At 35.0% G+C, this 18,258-nt stretch overlaps 1 protein-coding gene across 1 annotated transcript in view; it reads right to left on the reverse strand.

Annotated features, from left to right (window-relative positions):
• RFX7 (regulatory factor X7) overlaps nt 1-18,258 on the reverse strand; it is a 134,171-nt gene that overhangs the window by 13,478 nt on the left and 102,435 nt on the right. The window contains exon 5 of the mRNA XM_049613672.1: nt 183-299. Coding sequence (XP_049469629.1) covers nt 183-299 — 117 coding nt within the window. The remainder of the gene's footprint in view (nt 1-182; nt 300-18,258) is intronic.

Below are 18,258 nucleotides of genomic sequence, written 5' to 3' on the forward strand. Positions count from 1 at the left end.
GTTTGATATATAGCCAGGAAAATAATGTTTGCAATTATTCTACTAAGAGCTTTAGAGTTGTTTGTATCTGTTGACTTAAATTTATTTCTAAATATAGTTGCTAGTTGAACTACAACAGCAGATGTTCTGTAATAAGTGATTACTAAAGAGATCACTAAAAAAACCATTCTGGTAAAGGATATTTAGATTTGCCTCTTGTGCCCAGGCGACGTGCCTTCATGTTTGGAAAGACATTTTTCATGATCTTTCCAAAATCAGCAGCACTTAATGGATGGTAACCAAGATTGTCGCAATAGCTCCTGCAAAAGAAGGAGGTACCAATTTAGAGCAAAAAAATTCAGAATACATAGGACAGTGCTATTTCAATACAATTTGACTACTCTGACAAAATAAAAAACCACATCTTCAAGTCATTCACCACAATTTTCATTGATTGTTCTTTGGAGGCTAACTCAGGTTTAGTTAGCTTGTTTCATCCTCAGGGTATACAATACCACTGCTTTCAACAGCATACAAAAAACTTGTAGTAAGAGATACTGGTGGTACAAAGTTTTCCAATTACAATCCAACCCTGAACTCTGAAATGAGCATATCCAGCTCAACCAGTAGGACTTGACATTTCCACATATGTATCAAGTTAATATATAGGGAGATAATTCCCAATATACACATTATGTAAGTCAGACATCAGAAACAAAACTATATGGCTTAAAAGAGAAACATGATATATTAGACCTAAAAGGGACTTTAGGGATCATCTATACCAACACTCTCATTTTACTGATAAGGGGAAAAAAAATGAAGGCACAGAGAAATTCCAAGGTCCAGTGTTCTCTCTTCACCCCTACCACTTTTATTATTGCCAGGAAAAAAGTACTTTGTAAGGCAGTAACTTCAAGTGGGAACAGGGAAACAAGCCAAGTCTTAACTACTACTGGAATCAGGTATTCAGTTTTTCTCTAGACCTGCCAGTCATAGGTACAAAGCCAATCCCTCCTCTACCAGTTCAGCAGCAGGTCAAGGCCCACATCTTGTCCTGGCTACCAAAGCCTTCCTCATAACTGCTGGCCTCTGAGAGAACCATTACCTGAGAAACACCAAAGAGGAAGTCAGAGGAATTCCAAAGTAATCCCATCAAATTTCCCCACCTTACCCCTAATTTCAGCATGGACCAGAGCAGCTTCTTGATGAAGCCATGCAGCTAAGAGCCAAAAAGAGATTTAGGAAGAAGAAACAAAGGAAAACAACTGGAAGGACTGTGAACAGGGTATAATGTTAACTGGGACTTCAGTTCTTGTAAACTGCTGAATACACTGGCAACATTCCTAAAGTGACCTGAATTTAAGAAGCCAAACTGGGAGAGATTTAATGTTATATTTAACTTGAGACTACATGTTACACTCTGAGTGGTTCAGGGGTCAGGTTTAAGGTACAAAATGAAGAGGTGACTATTTTGGGGTGCTGACAATTAAAATGAACTGCATCAAATCATAACCATTTCAGTAGCAAGTTAAATCAGTTATTTTTATGGTTTAAATAAGCACAGAAAGAAAATGTAAATGAGGTTGGTTCTTTTGCACCTCAGGGACTTGACATAACCTGAAAAGATTATTTTTCTTATTCTTCAAGTCTCAGCTCAAATGTTATTTCAAAAGTGTCTCTAACAACACTACCTTATCTAAAGCAGCGCTCTCCTGTGACACCCTCACCATATTATCTAAGAGTGTGCTCTGTTTCTTTCCTTTCATGACTTATAATAATTATGTAACAGCTGATTTACTTATCGTTTTTCTCCTCCATTAGGCTATATGTGCAACCAGGGCAGTGACCATATCTATGTGGTTCACCACTGTATTATCCGCATTAAGAAGATTTAAGAGGTCCCATTCAGTCTTAATATGACATTAAGTACATCATACTTAAAACAAAAAAACCTTAAAGAAACACATAAAAAGGCAATAAAGAAAACACTGCCCACTAGGCTCTTGTGATAGCATTGGCATATATATATGCCTAAAAGAACTGACACCAGATAAAGAAAAGCAGGACAATGAGTCTAATAAGAGATGTAATATATCCACTCTATTCTCCCTCTGGGACTTAAGTTTTCATGTTTTTTTCATTATATTAGTATACCAAATTTTTTTGCTTTGGTGGAAGGGATGTGTGAAAGGTTGGCAAAGTTAAATATCAAGATGATCAATGCAAAATGTGCTTGTCAAATCCTGAGTGTAACTTTGGAATATGACCACCCCATTTCATGTTTTTTGATTCTTATTTATTCCATTAGAAGAGAGGAATTCCCCTTTAGGAAGATTGATTTTTTTTTTTTTTTTTTACAATGACCTTATCTTTAGTATACTCTAGTGGATAAATAAGTACCTTGTAGACATAAACAGCTCAAATTACTCTTCCTGAATCAAATAGTAGATAATGTTAAGAATAAAACTGCTTATGATTAAAAATTCTATAGTTGACATCTTATATGTCAAAGAGAACACAGAGAGCCCCAAATTAAAAGCAACCATACTTGAAATAGGTCATAGATTTATTTAATTTTATGAAACCTCAGAACTGGCAATACATTCAGAAGTTGTATGGTTTAATTTCCTGCTGGATGTGAAAATGACCATGCTCATACATGATGGTTACATCAGTATGACAGTGTGAACACTTCCCCTGATAGAGACGGCTCTATACTGTGAGGTGGCCTATTCAATTTTAAGTGGTTCTAATTTTCAAAGAAAAAGAATTTCATTATTAGAGCCCATTCTCCATTGGGAAGACATATTCATTGATTTCACTTTAATCTGAGTAAATATTTTTAGGTTACCTATTCATAATTTTGAAACCAGCTATAGGTTATTCCAGCCCATGTGGAGATTTTGGTTAGTCTCCATCTGGTTTTCCTGGTTCATAATTTTAACTGCGGGTTGATCAGGCAAGATATTGTGTCAGTTAATATCTAACTCAGTGTCAGATTATATTTACCCAACACTTAAAACAATGGGAAGGAACAATGTTCTGTTCACAGGATAACTAATACCGTAATGCAATTCTTAAAATGAGATTTTTTTGGGGGGGGGGTTTGTTTTTGGTCTCACTCTTTTTTTTTAAAAAATATGCTTTTCAATCTTTGAAATTAAGCCTAACATTCAGCATAATCCTCAACACATCACTCAAAATCCTTGTACCAAGTCAATCTTCAATGTTTATTCATATCATTTATAAATTAACTATGTAAGTTACACAATGCTTAAAGGTACAAAAATATAAACTAGTCAAAAATACTAGTGGCAAAAATACAGCCTTAGGATACCTTAACATACCTGGACATTTCTGAGTGATTTGTATGCATTACATTATTTAATTCTCTCAGTGACCTTGAGGCAGGTATTTTTTCCCCCCAGCAGAGTTGTTTTTATTGTCTTGTAAGACATGAAGTTTCAAAACCATTATATTATACAGGAACTCCTGTTTTCTTATAGATGTAAAAGAAAATGGCCTTAGCATAATTTATATGAAAACATGTACATGTATTTCACTACATGTAAAATATATATACATTATTTATAGTGCCAGAATTCAATAAATGTCAATTGATAAGGATGGTGATACAGGAGTCTGGTCTCTAAAATGCACTTAAGCTGTCTCACTGCAATAGCACATTACTACCTATAAAAAGTGTGATGCAAAAAAAAAGAAAAGTGTGATACACTACCAGGTAGAAAATCAAGGAAGACAGCATTAGATGTATAGAAAATGTTATAGAGCATAACTACTTTATTTCTAAGAAGATAGATTTACTTTGTGTAGCAAAAATTCTGACTGGCACATTCTCAGTTGTGAGCTACAATTCGTGGCATGTTAGTGTCTTCATGAATGATTTCAAGATCCACACTTTTTTAATTTTTTTAATGTTTATTTTTGAGAGAGAGAGAGAGAGCGCGCATGCAAGTAGGGGAGGGGCAGAGGCAGAGGGAGACACAGAATCTGCAGCAGGCTCCAGGCTCTCAGATGTCAGTATAGAGGCTGATGTAGGTCTCGAAGTCACAAACCATGGGATCATGACCTGAGCCAAAGTTGGATGCTAAACCAACTGAGCCACCCAGGTGCCCCTTGATTCATTCTTTTTTTTAAAAACCTTTTGATCCCCTTCACCCATTTTTCCCACCCTCCTGAACCCCTCCCTGCCTTTGGCAATCACTAGTCTCTGTATCTACCAACTTTCTTTTATTTTTAAATTTTTAAGAGTCCACATATAAGAGAGATGATACGGTATTTGTCTTTCTCTATCTTCACTTAGCATAATGCCCGCAAGCTCCATCCATATTGCCTGAACTGGCAAGATTTCACTTGTTTCTCTAGTGAATAATATTCTAGTGCGTGTATGTACCACAATCTCTTCATCCATTCATCCATCAAAGGACACTTAGGTTGTTTTCATATCTTGGCTATTGTAAATAGTGTTGTGATGAATATGGGGGAGCAGATATCCTTTTGAATTAGTGTTTTCATTTTTGGATAAGTACCTAGAACTGCTAGATCATATGGCAGTTCTATTTTTAACATTTTGAGGAATCTCCATATTATTTTCCATAGTGGCTGCACCAATTTACATTCCCACCAACAGTGCACTAAGAATTCTCTTTTCTTACTACCTCGCCAACACTTGCTATTTCTTGTCCCTTTTGAGAACAGCAATTCTTACAGGTGTGAGGTGATACTTCATTATGGTTTTAATTTGTATTTCCCAAATGATTAATGATATTGAGCAACTTTTCATATAACTGTTGGCCACCTGTAGTCTTCTTTGGAAAAATGTCTGTTTAGATCTTCTACCCAGTTTTTAATCAGTTTGCCTTTTGCTATTGGGTTGTATGAATTCTAAATTTTGCATATTTTCCCCTTATGATAGTTTATAAATATTTTCTCATATTCAGTAGGTTGCTCTTGTATTTTGTTGAGTTTCCTTTGCTGTGAAGGAGCATTTTAGTTTGATGTAGTCTCATTTGTATATTTTTCCTTTTATTGCTTTTACTTAAGGTGCCAGATTAAAAAAAAAAAAAAAGATCAAAGCCAAGACCTATATTTTCTTCTAGAAGTTTCACGGTTTCAGGTCTTATGTTCAAGTCTCTAATTGCTTTGAGTTGGTTTTTGGGTATGGTCTAAGATAGGAGTCCAGTTTCCATGCTTTGGCATGTGGCTGTCCAGTTTTCCCAACACCATTTATTGAAGAGACTGTCCTTATGCCATTGTATATTCTTGGCTTCCTCTGTCATAAATTAATTGACCATATATGTATGGGTTTATTTCTGAGCTCTCTACTCTGTTCCATGGATCCATTTTTCTGTTTTTATGCCAGTACCTTGATTACTTGTTACTTTGCTAACAGAGTTTGAAATCAGGGAGTGTGATGTCTTCAGCTTTGTTCTTCCATCTCAAGATGATTTTGGCTATTTGGGGCCTTTTGTAGTTCCATACAAATTTTAGGATTCTTTGTTCTATTTCTGTGAAAAATGCCATTGAAAATTTAATAGGGATTGCATTGAATATGTAGATTGCTCTGGGTAGTACAGACATTTTAACAATATTATTTCTTCCAATCCATGAGCATGGAATATCTTTTCATTTGTGTCTTCAATTTTTTCCTTATGTTTTGTAGTTGAGGGTACACAGGTCTTTTATCTCTTTAGCAAAATTTATTCCTAGGAATTTACTCTTTCTGATGCAATTATGAATAGGATTGTTTTCTTAACTTCTTTCTGATAGTTCATTATTAGTGTCTAGAGACACAACAGATTTTTGTGTATTGATTTGTAACCTGCAACATTACTGAATTCATTATTAGCTCTAACAGCTCGCTGACCCAGTCTTTAGGGTTTTTGATATATAGTAACACATCATCTGCAAATGTCTTTTCCAAATTGGATGTTTTAAATTTCTTTTTCTTGCCTAATTGCTCTATGACTTTCGATACTATGTTGAAAAGTAGTGAGAGTAGGCATCCACATCTTGTTCCTGATCTTACAGGAAAAGCTTCCAGCAGTTCACTGTTGAGTGTGATGTTAGGTGTGGACTTGTCATATATGGCCTTTATTATGTTGAGGTATATTCCCTCAACCCACTTTGTTGAGGGTTTTTATCATGGATATTGAATTCTGTCAAATGCTTATTCTGCATTTACTGAGTTAATCATAGGATTATCTTTCAATTTATTAATGTGGCCTATCACCTGTTGATTGAAGACAGTAAACCACTCTTATATCCCTGAAATAAATTATTGATAGGTATGTACTTAACTGTCATCTTGTTAATTGTTTTCTGGCTGTTTTTGTAGTTCTTCTCTGTTCTTTTCTTCTTCCCTCACTCTCTTTGTGGTTTTATGGCTTTCTTTAGTGGTATGCTTATACTGCTTTCTCTTTATCATATGAGCATTTAGTATAGGTTTTTGCTTTGTGGTTACCAGAAGGCTTACATATAACAACTTATAGCTACAATAGTCTAAGTTTATAACTTAAGTTTGATCGCATTTTTTTTAAATTTTATTTTATTTTTAACGTTTATTTATTTTTGAGACAGAGAGAGACAGAGCATGAACGGGGGAGGGTCAGAGAGAGGGAGACACAGAATCTGAAACAGGCTCCAGGCTCTGAGCTGTCAGCACAGAGCCCGATGTGGGGCTCGAACTCACGGACTGTGAGATCATGACCTGAGCCGAAGTCGGCCACTTAACCAACTGAGCCACCCAGGCGCCCCTTGATCGCATTTTAAAGCTCACCTTCCACATTTTATATTTTTATGTTACATCTTTCTGTTTTATATACATCCTTTACTAATTATTATAATCAGTTATTTTTACTTTTGTCTTTGAAACTTCACTAGTGATTACTACCTTTTTACTATATATTTACTTTTGCAGTAAGAGTTACTCTTTCATACATCCTCTTGTTATTAGTTTGTGTTTTTTCAGCTTAAAGAAGTCCCTTTAATATTTCTTGTAAGGCCAATTTAGTGGTGATAAAATCCTTTAGCTTTTATTTCTCTGGAAATCTCTTTATCTTTCCTTCAAGTCTCAAAGATAACTTTGCCAGGTAGAGTATTCTTGGTTGGAAATTTTTTTCTATCAGCACATTGAATATATCCTGCCACTCTCTTCTGGCCTGCAAATTTTCTGCTGATGGATCTGATGATAGTCTTAGGGGGTTCCCCTGTATATAACAAGTTGCTTTTGTCTTGCTGCTTTAAAAATTCTGTCTTTAAACATTTTAATTATAATGTATCTTGGGTGGGTCTCTGAGTTCATCTTAATTTGAACTCTCTGGGCTTCATGGATCTGGGTATGTTTCCTCCTCATATTTGGAAGGTTTTCAGCCATTATTTCTTATTTGAAGAAATAAAAGTTGTGTCGCAGATCACTAGTCTTAGGGATCTTGAGACACAAGCCCTGTTGCTTTTCAAACTTAGATACTTTGGGAGCTCATTTCCCAAGTTTAAGTCTTAAAAGTTATGGTGCCCAATGTGGTGTTCAAATCCTTTGCTCCTCATGGAGGAATTCTGGGTTTTGAGTTCCCTCCTGATTATGGGTCACCTGAGAGTGGGGTTTATGGTGAAACTCTGTTCCAGGCCCTTTTATCTGCTTGGATGTGGTTTTCTTCTCATTTGTCCAATGTGTAGTCATCACTCAGCCAGTCTTTAGTTTTTTTTTAGAGGAAAACTGTTCATATGTAGCTGTAGAGTCAGTGTGCCTGTGGGACAAGGGGAGTTCAGGATCTTCCTACATCACCATCATGTACCATTTTCCTCAGTTATTTTTATTATACATACACAGTTTAGAGATGAGGAACTTACATAGAGAGGTAAATCAGGAAAGAATTTAGTTATCCAGCTGATCTTACAGATGGGAAATATTGTTAATTAGTAACTACAAGCAAACTGAATGCTTGGAAGGCAACCAAAATTATGTCATTGAATTTTTTTCTAACATTTATACAGAGAAGTATTTTTTTAACTTTTTTTTTAAAGTAATCTCTACACCGAACGTGGGTCTCAAACTCACAACCTGAAGATCAAGAGTTGCATGCTGTACTGACTGAGCCAGCCAGACATGCCCAAAGAGAATAATTTATTAAAAATTACTGATTTTCTACTAAAAGCCCCTTTTCTTAACAAGATCCACACTATTGTTTTGGTGAGGCTTAACATTCATGTATTATAGATGGTAACAAAAGGTAGAGGAATTTAGAGAGGTCCCAGTTATATTGTTGGGTACAGTTATATTGCTTTAAAAGTATTAATCACACAATACATTTGCCAGGTAATCTGAAGACAAATGAGGTAAAAGTAATATGGCCAAATATCTAATTAGCTTGAGCCTTTGAAAAGTGGAACAGTTGTTGAAATTCTCTAATATGTTTAAGGTACAATTAGCTCCTGAGACTCTGGAGAGAAAACTCTTTGAAAGTACCTAAACTTGATCATAAACAGATTTGATTTTTCTTAGTGTTCCACATTCTGGGTAGAACAATATTACACAGCTAAGTCTGAGGCACAAGTGAAGTCTGCTGGGCTCTCACATTTGGCAAGGACACTTGGAGAACACTGGAGAAGTGCACAGTGCAATGGTTTGCTGTACCAGAGGACAGCAGAGCTGGAAAAGGACTGTGTACGTTTGTTAGGTTAGTTATGGTGTCTCTAATCTAAACCCTGGAGAGAATTTAGAGCTGTTAGTAGTACTATTAAGCCAAGTTTAGACTAAGATAAAATACCACTTGTTGAAATTCAGGGAACCTTATTTTTGTGGTAAATAACTACATAATGAACAATATATCTAAAAGATTACTTTGTTTGAAGTCAACAACGTTAATTTTAAGAAGAGTTAAATTATAATGTATATATAAAGCAAATAATCATGTATGACCTTATTACCCAGGTCTTCCCTTCCAACTTGCCTTTCCTTTTTATGGGCTTATTACCCATGATTTTAGATAATAATCCCAAGGGAAAAAAATTTGTGTCCTTCACTATTTAATCACAGTAAAAAAGGAAATATTTCTTTTATTATTTCTTAAGAAAGGCTTGATTTCTCACTGTTGCTTATGAAAGAGCCATTTAAAACAACTATTCTTTTGGTCAATTTGTATTGTATCTTTTTTTAAAAATAAAGACTATATATATAAAAAAATTACAAGTGTACACACATAAATATATACATATGCTGATAACATTCTGTATGCAGTGCTCCTGTGGTACCCTTATTTTTATTTTTCAATTGTCTCAGTTTTCAGTTCTTCTAACATAAAATGTTCAGATTATATGAATACAGAGAGTAACTGCCTACAGTTTAAGAATGAACAAAAACACGGACGCATGCAGCACCTGGGTGGCTCAGGCCATGATCTCACAGTTTGCGAAATCAAACCCCGCACCTGGCTCTACGCTGACAATGCAGAGCCTGCTTGGGATTCTGTTTCCCTCTCTCTCTTTCTCTTTGCCCTTCCCCTGCTCATGCACACATTCTCTCTCTCTCTCTCTCTCTCTCTCTCAAATAAATAAACTTTAAAAAACAAACAAAACACTGAAGCAATGCTTTGACCCAATGAATTCCTGATTAACCATCTCTCTTCTCTAAATTTCCATCAAAATCCAATTTTACTATACTAATAGTTCTTCAATAGTTTCAAACATTTCTTAAAATCCTGTTAGTAAGAGGATAAATCTGGACAAAAACAAGGTTGTCTACATTAAAAAAACAACAACACACCAATAACCTCCAACATCATCTTGTACAATCATACCATTTTGTAGATGATAAAACTAAGGAACAGAAAGGTAAAAATGATTTACAAGGGTAATTAATTATTGAGTGATTCTTTATATCACTGATGAGCCAAGCAGTTTTATATAATGAGTATTTAATACATAATGACTGGTGGCACTGCTAATTTTCAAAAGGCTCCTTCTTAAGAACACCGATCAGTTCCCAAATTGATTTGCTACATAAAATCTCACACCAATAAACACATATAGATACTATACAGTATGGCATTCTTCTATAAACTACATCAGCAGGAAATAAAAGAGATATATTTAACCTGACTTTAATGAGAACAATGGACAAAGACTTAAATACATTCTCCACAAGAGCAGAGAGCCAATTGGCTAAAAACACATATAAAAATCCCCTCAACTTTAGTCATCAAGGAAATGCAAATGGAAACCCAAAGTGGGGGCGGGGGGAATCCCTCATGTTCACACACAATAAAATGAACAAAGAAACGGTGGTATATATTCATAAATGGAATAGTGAACAGCTATTAGAATGAGGGAACCAAAACCATGTGAAACAAAATGCATGAATCTTACAAACATGTTGAATAAAAAAGAACACAGATAATAAATTACTGTATAGGGGTGCCTGGGTGGCTCAGTTGGTTAAGCATCTGACTTCAGCCCAGGTCATGATCTAATGGTGAGTGAGTTCAAGCCCCGTATTGGGCTCTGTGCTGACAGCTCAGAGTCTGGAGCCTGCTTCAGATTCTGAGTCTCCCTCTCTCTCTGCCCCTCTCCCATTAGCACACTAATGTGTGCTAGTCAGTCTCTCTGTCTCTTTCAAAAATAAATAAACCTTAAAAAAATTATTATATAATCTCATTCATATAATATTAAAAAATAAACAAAGCTAATCTGTGGTGTCAGAAGCCAGGAGAGCAGTTACTCTTGGTAGGGCTAGGGTGGTGGTTCTGGGAAGAGAGTGATTAGGAGGGGACCCAGAGGGCTTTCTGGGATGATGGTAATGTCATGCTCAGTTTCTTGATCCGGATGCTTGCAGTATGAGTGTACTCACTTTGTGAAAATTTACCAAGTTGTACACTTAAAATCTGTACAATTTTTAGTGTGTATGCTATACCTCAATACAAGCTACAATAAATATTGTAAATAAGATGCTATGACAGAAATATATATAAGGTGCCATGTGATCACAGAAAAGGGAGTCATTTAATTTAAATAATTAAGGGTACAATGGTATATGGAGAAAGTGGATTTAAATTGGGCCTTAGAAAAAAAGCAGATTTATCATATGAGTGGTAGGGTGGGATGGGGGTGAGGCAGATCTGTTTCATGTGGAGGACAAAATGTGAACAAAAAATAAAAAGAGCAGGCTGTGTTTTTAAAATCTCAAGAGGTACAAAATAGCTAAGGTGTAGGATGAATAATAGGAAAAAGGAAGAAGGGGGAAGAAAGGCTTATACAAAATAAGATTTGTAGCAGCTACGGCCAAAATGCTGGATTGTGGATGAGTCTGAATAATAACAATTGCTGCCATATATTGAGTGCTTACTATGTTCTGAGCATTGTGATAAACATTTTACAGATATAGTTTTAAGCCTTAATAAAAATAGTATGGTATTTTACAGAGGGATAGAAAGCAAATTGACACTAAAGGTTAAGGACTTGCCTGCAACTACAAATCCCAGCATATGTCTAAATTAGGATTCAAACTTGGATGTGGCTAGTTTCAAAGTCTAATCTTTCTCTACTATATAATTATGCCTTCTCTGAAAAATAAAAGTTTTGGACTTCATTCTATAGCAAAGGGAAATATCAAATACAATTTGGAAGGAGTCCTTTTTATAGTTTACACTTTTTATAGACTTTTAAAGAAAGTCTTTATAGAGGGTTTCATCTTCCAGGTGAATAGTTTTTATTTCTTATGATTAAAATGGCTATTTCATTTGCTGGTTCATTTCAGTTAACTTTTCAATAAAGTGTGGCAGTTAGAACTACAAATAACATTTCTGGGTCTTTAACATTCATGGATTTCAACTTTATACTTTTGGTGACATCAATAAAAGGAAGGGCCACTGAAATCCACTTCTCCATACAACAATGGAAAAAACTGGCAAAGCTGGTCAATATCAACTTTTCTGAATTCTGGAAATTAACCCAAAGCTTTCAATAAACTAGAGAGCATTTACCCAAGAAAACTGGCTGATTTTCAGTAAGAACAGCTTTGTATCATTTTAACTTGCCCTGATTCCCTCAAGATCCAACAGTAGCCTTGAAAAGTAACAGCTCAACATTCCCAGTTCAGCATAGTGGTCACTAGAATAAACATAACACAGCTGGAGCTTGCTCAAAGCCACATCCCAAAGAACTGTCATTATTTGTCTTCTGTGGTGGATTCTGTGGATGATCCCACTTTTGGCTACATCTGATCTGTCTTGTAGCTTTGTCCACTGCAAAAAGCTTTCTCCCTTGAGGGGATGGAATGGTAGGGAGAGGAAACCGTTAAAAAGAATTGTAGGCAAATGTCTTAACTTTGTGGCTGCCTAAGACAGTGGATAACAGCTGGGCAGACAACAAACTAACCAAAAACTTAAAAGGAAAAACTGGTAAATAAGACGTCCATAGAAGCTTTGGAAAGCTCCACCTTATTCCTGGGAATCTAGAAGGCCATACACATGCAAAGGGCTGTGTGCATCTCAAGACCCTAGAAAACCCCAAGCTCTCACCTCTGGCTAAACTTGAGGCTCCACAAAAGCACGTAGTAGAGGATTAAGAAGAGCTGTCAATTGCTTGACTGTTTATGGTATGCCCCAACACACACATAGCCCTTTGGTAAAGACTGGGAGATTTACTAGTTAAAGTTATTTAAAGAAATCTCTGTCCAATCAATAGCTGGCCACTAAGCTGAGTAGAGACTTCAATGACCGGATAAAAACATCAGAATTCAACACTAGCAGACTGGTTCTACAGGAAATACTAAAGGGGGGTCATTCAAGCTTCAGTGAAAGGACACCAAACACTAACTTGAATCCACAAGAAGAAATAAAGAGTACCAGTAAAGGTAGCCATATAATAAATATAAAATTCAGTCTAAATATATTTTTTCTTCTAAGTCCTTTATTCTTTCATCTGGTCTAAAAGACAGCTGCACAAAGCACCAAATGTAAGTTTGTGTTGATGGGTACACAATGCATAAGATGAATGGGGTTATGGGAGAGAACATATACATATAGGAGTGAAAGATTTTGCATACTTTTGAAATTAAATTGGTATTAATCCAAACATGTTTTTTATAAATTAATGTGTTAACTACAATCTCTAGGATAACCACATATGAAAATAATTTAAAAATATATATACTAAAAGAAACAACAAGGGAATAAAAATGATTCACTGTATAATACCCATTTAATATGAAGTCAGTAACGGGGGAACTGAAGAACAAAAACATACAGGAAATAGCAAAAATGGCAAATGGAAATCCTACCTCATAATTACATTAAATGTTCACTTACATTTAACCTTTTCAATTAAAAGGCAGGGAGAGGCAGAATAGATTTAGAATAAAATATTATCAAACTATATGTTTGATACATATTACATATATATTTTAAAGTAAAAAAAAAACCCAAAGAAGTCAAAAGTAAAAGAACAGAAAAGACACAGCATGCCAAAAGTAACCAAAAGAGAACTAGGGTGCCTATATTAATATCAGAGAAAAAGCCTGTAGGACAAAAAATGTGGCTAGAAACCAAGAAAGTCATTATTTCACAATAAAAGGGTTAATCAATCAAGAAGATAAAATAATTATAACCTATTATGTGCCTAAGAACAGAGCTCCAAAACACATAAAACAAAAATGGACAATAGTGAAGGGAGAAATGGATATTTCAACAATAATTTTAGATTTCAATACTCCACTTTCAATAAAGAATAGAACTGAGAAGAAATAACAAGAGGAATTAGTACTTTGCGAGGAATAGAAATGAAGCACAATATACCAAAACTTATGGGACACAGTGAAAGCAGTGCTTAAAGGGAAATTTATAGCTGCATATGCCTACATTTAAAAAGAATGGTCTCAAATAAATAACCTAATCTTCCATGTTAAGAAATTTGAAAAGAGGAAGCCAAACCTAAGGCAGGCACAAAGAGGGCATTGTAAGGAGTAGAGTGGTAATCAATAGGGAATAGAAAACCAATATAAAAGAATTAACAAGCCCCAAAGTTGATTCTTTGAAAAGATCAATAAATCTAATAAACCTCTAGATAAACTAAGATTTAAGAAAAAAGACTCCCATCCAAGTACTAACCAGGCCCGACCCTGCTTAGCTTCCGAGATCAGACGAGATCGGGCGCGTAAGAAAAAAGACTCAAATAACTAAAATCAAGAATAAATGAGAAATATTACTATTAATCTTATAGGTATACCTTAGAGAAAGAAAAGATACTATAAGAGAATACTATGGAAAACTATACGCCAACAGATAGGATAAGCTACACAAAATAGACAAATTCCTAAAGACATAAATTACCAAAATGGACTCAAAAAGAAATAAGACAATCTGACCTATAAAAGGAGATTGAATTACTAATTTAAAAAGTATCTACAAAGAAGAATCTAGGCCTAGATGGTCTCACACTGGTGAATTCTACCAAACAGTTCATACCAATCCTTCATAAATTCTTTCATAAAAATAGAAGAGGGAATACTTCCAAAGTCATTCATTCTGTACGGCCAACATTACCCTGATTCCAAAATCAGACAAAGACATCACAAGAAAGAAAAATAAAAGTCCTTATGAATACAGATACAAAAATCCTTAACAAAATACTAGCAAACTGAATCAATCAGCATATATAAAACTATACACCATGACCAGGTGTGATTTATCTCAGGAATAAAGATGGATTCAACATACAAAAATTAATCAAATCAATAATGTAATATACTGTATTAATTGCATAGGGGAAAAATCTTGGTATGATCATCTCAACAGGTGCAGAAAAAGTATCTGACAAACGTCAACATCCAACAAAGTGGAAGCACAATGCAAGTTCTTCACCCTGATAAAAGTCATCTATGGAAGACTGACTGCTAACAAACATCATACTTAATGGTGAGACACTGAAATCTTCCTCTTTCAAAGTGGGCAGAAGAGAAGGATGTCTACTCTCACCATTTCTATTCAACACTGTACTAAAATTCCAGCAAAGGCAATTAGGCAAGGAAATGGAAAGAAGCCAAATAGGAAAGAAAGCGGTAAAGCTATCTCTATTCTCAGATGACATATTATATATAGAAAATTCTAAGGAATGTACTAAAAAACTATCACAGAGCTAACAAACTAGTTCAGCAAGATTGAAGGACACAAGATCAATATATAAAAATTATTATTTCTATACACTAGCAACAATCAAAAATTAAATTTAAAAAGTAACTCCACTCACAGTATCATTAAAAAAAAAACCCCAAACAACCCTTAGAAATAAACTTAATTAAGAAGTATAAGGTGGGGGCGCCTGAGTGGCTCAGTCGGTTTAAGCGTCTGACTTCAGCTCAGGTCATGATCTCACGGTTCATGAGTTCGAGCCCCGCATGAGGCTCTGTGCTGACCGCTCAGAGCGTAGAGCCTGCTTCAGATTGTGTCTCCCTCTCTCTCTGCCCCACGCCCACTTGCACTCTGTCTCTCTCTCTCTCTCAAAAATAAAATAAAAACATAAAAAAAAATTTAAGAAGAAGTGTAAGGTATATACATAAAAGCTACAAAACATCCTTGAAAAAAATTAAAGACTTAAGTAAGCTGATATATATCACATGTTCAAGGATTAAAAGAAGTAATATTGTTAAGATGGCAATACTCCTGAACTGATCTACAGATGCACTGCAATCTTCATGGAAATTCTAACTGCTTTCCTTACAGACACTGACAAACTGATGCTAAAATGCACATGGAAATTAAAGGACACAGAGGAATCAAAATAACCTGGAAAATGAACGAATTTAGAAGATTCACACTTCCCAATTTCAAAACTTACTATAAAACTAAACTAATCAAGACAGTGCAAGACTAGCATAAAGAAAGATATATAACAATGGAACAGAATTCAGAATCTGGAAATAAGCCCATACATATATGGTCAAATGATTTTCCACAAGGATGCCAAGACCATTCAATGGGGGAAGAAATAGTCTTTTCAACAAATGATGCTGGGACAACTGGGTATCAATGAGCAAAGAATGAATTTGGGTACCTACCTCACACTGTGTACAAATATAACTAAAAATGCAGACCCAAAGGTATGAACTACAACTATAAAACACTTAGAATAAAATGGTATAAATTCCATGACCTCTGATCAGGCAAAAATTCTTTAGATAGAATACTTAAAAGCACTTAAAAGCACAAGCAACCAAAGAAAAAATAAACTGGATTTAATCACAATTAAAAACTTTTGTTCACTGTCAAAAAAAATGAAGACAACTCACACATAGGAGAAATATTTGCAAATCATAATATATGAAATAAGGTTCTAGTATCCAGAATATATGAAGAAAATATAACTAAATAATAAAGAACAGTAACAATTAAAAATGGGAAAAGAAGGAATACTTCTCAAAAGAAAATATGCAAATAAGTATATGAAAAGATGCCCATCATCATCAGTCACCAGGAAAACGCAAATCAAAACTATGAGCTATTACTTCACATGTACCAGAAGAGCTATAATAAAGAAATATGGACAAGTGTTGGCAAGAATGTGGAGAAATGCAACCCTCATACGCTGTTGGTAAGAATGTAAAATGGTGCTGCCATTGTTCAAGAACAGTTTGGTAATTCCTCAAAAACTTAAAACACAGAATTAACACACGATTCAGCAATTCTACTGTTAGTATATGCCCCTGAAAACGGAAAACACATGCCCATACAAAAATTTAGAGACTTCATAAGGAGCAAAACTTCACAGCAGCATTATTTATAATACCAAAATGTGGAAACACCTCAAAAGTTCATCAACTGATGAATGGATAAATAAAATGTGGTATATTCACACAATGGAATGATATATAATACAATACAGATAAGCTTTGAAAACATTATGTCAAGTGAAAGAAGCCAGGTAGGAAGGGCCACATAAATGTATGGTCTCATTTATATGAAATGTCAGAATGGGTAAAATCATACAGCCAGAAAGTAGATTATTGTTGCTAGATCCTGAGAGGAAGAAAGAATGGATAATGACTGCTAATGGATAAAAAATTTGGGGAAAGAATGAAAATATTCTGGCATCACTGGTGAATGATGCATGACTTTATAAATATGCTATAAGCCACTGAATTGTGCAATTTTAAAACAGTGAATTTTATAATTTGTGATTTATATCTCAAAAGATAAAATCTAAAAAGCAAAACAAAAATTTATAGTTTCATCCATCTGTGAATAATTTTCTTAATCTATGACATGCAGTAATTGAGATTTTTTTTTTACTGCTGCAAAAATCTGAATCCGATGCTTTATGACAGGAGTGGTAGTGACTCATTTGCTGGGACATGAGCTGGCTATTTGCATCTCAGTAAGGCTTCACTGTTCTTAAATCATTAAGACACATGCAGTCTCTGAAAATGACAAAAATGTTTTTTCTCTGTTAAAAATAGCCCCAAACCAGAGAATAGATGGATTGTAGAATTGTTCATTTTCTTAGACGTGATAAAAGTATTATGGTCATAAGTGATTGTCCTTATCTTCAGAAGTATATCCACAGCTTTTTTTTCACATGGTATAGGAAAAAAAACCATTCAATCTAGGTGGAGAATATCTGGATATTCTTATATTATTCTTTCAACATTTGTTATGTTTGAAAATTGTTTAATAGGATGTTGGAGAAATTGCCCTGAAAACAAAGCTATTCTTCAAAGCAGATGATTATGGTAATGAATAGAAAGTGAAGACACATCTAAAAGAGTAATGATATTCCCCAAACTAGGAATCTGTTAAGGTCGTGCAGTATCTGCTTGGCAAAGTTCAGGCTGCATTACCTGGCAGCACCATTGTCTTGTAAAATAATGAATGTTAGCATGCTAGTTTTGTATTTTTCTTTTTTTTTTTCTTTTTGAACATTTATTCATTTTTTTGAGATACAGAGAGTGAGCAGGGGAGGGCCAGAGAGAGAAAGACACACACAAACACACACAAAATGTGAAGCAACCTCCAGGCTTTGAGCTGTCAGCACAGATCCTAATGCAGGGCTCGAACTCATGAAACGTGAGATCAAGACCTGAGCCAAAGTCGGATGTTTAACTGACTGAGCCACCCAGGCGCCCCTCACTGACTTAAATTATTAAAGAACTTAATAATCTCTGACTAAAAAAAGTTTGGTGACAGAATGCAGTGACCTGCAGGGTAAATAAGAGGTGAGAAAGACAGTGTTACTGTAGGGCCCCCATCTGTTAACAGAACTATCTCAGAG

This window comes from Panthera uncia, assembly GCF_023721935.1.
Source record: "Panthera uncia isolate 11264 chromosome B3 unlocalized genomic scaffold, Puncia_PCG_1.0 HiC_scaffold_1, whole genome shotgun sequence".
In the NCBI taxonomy this organism is placed as follows: Eukaryota; Metazoa; Chordata; class Mammalia; order Carnivora; family Felidae; genus Panthera; species Panthera uncia.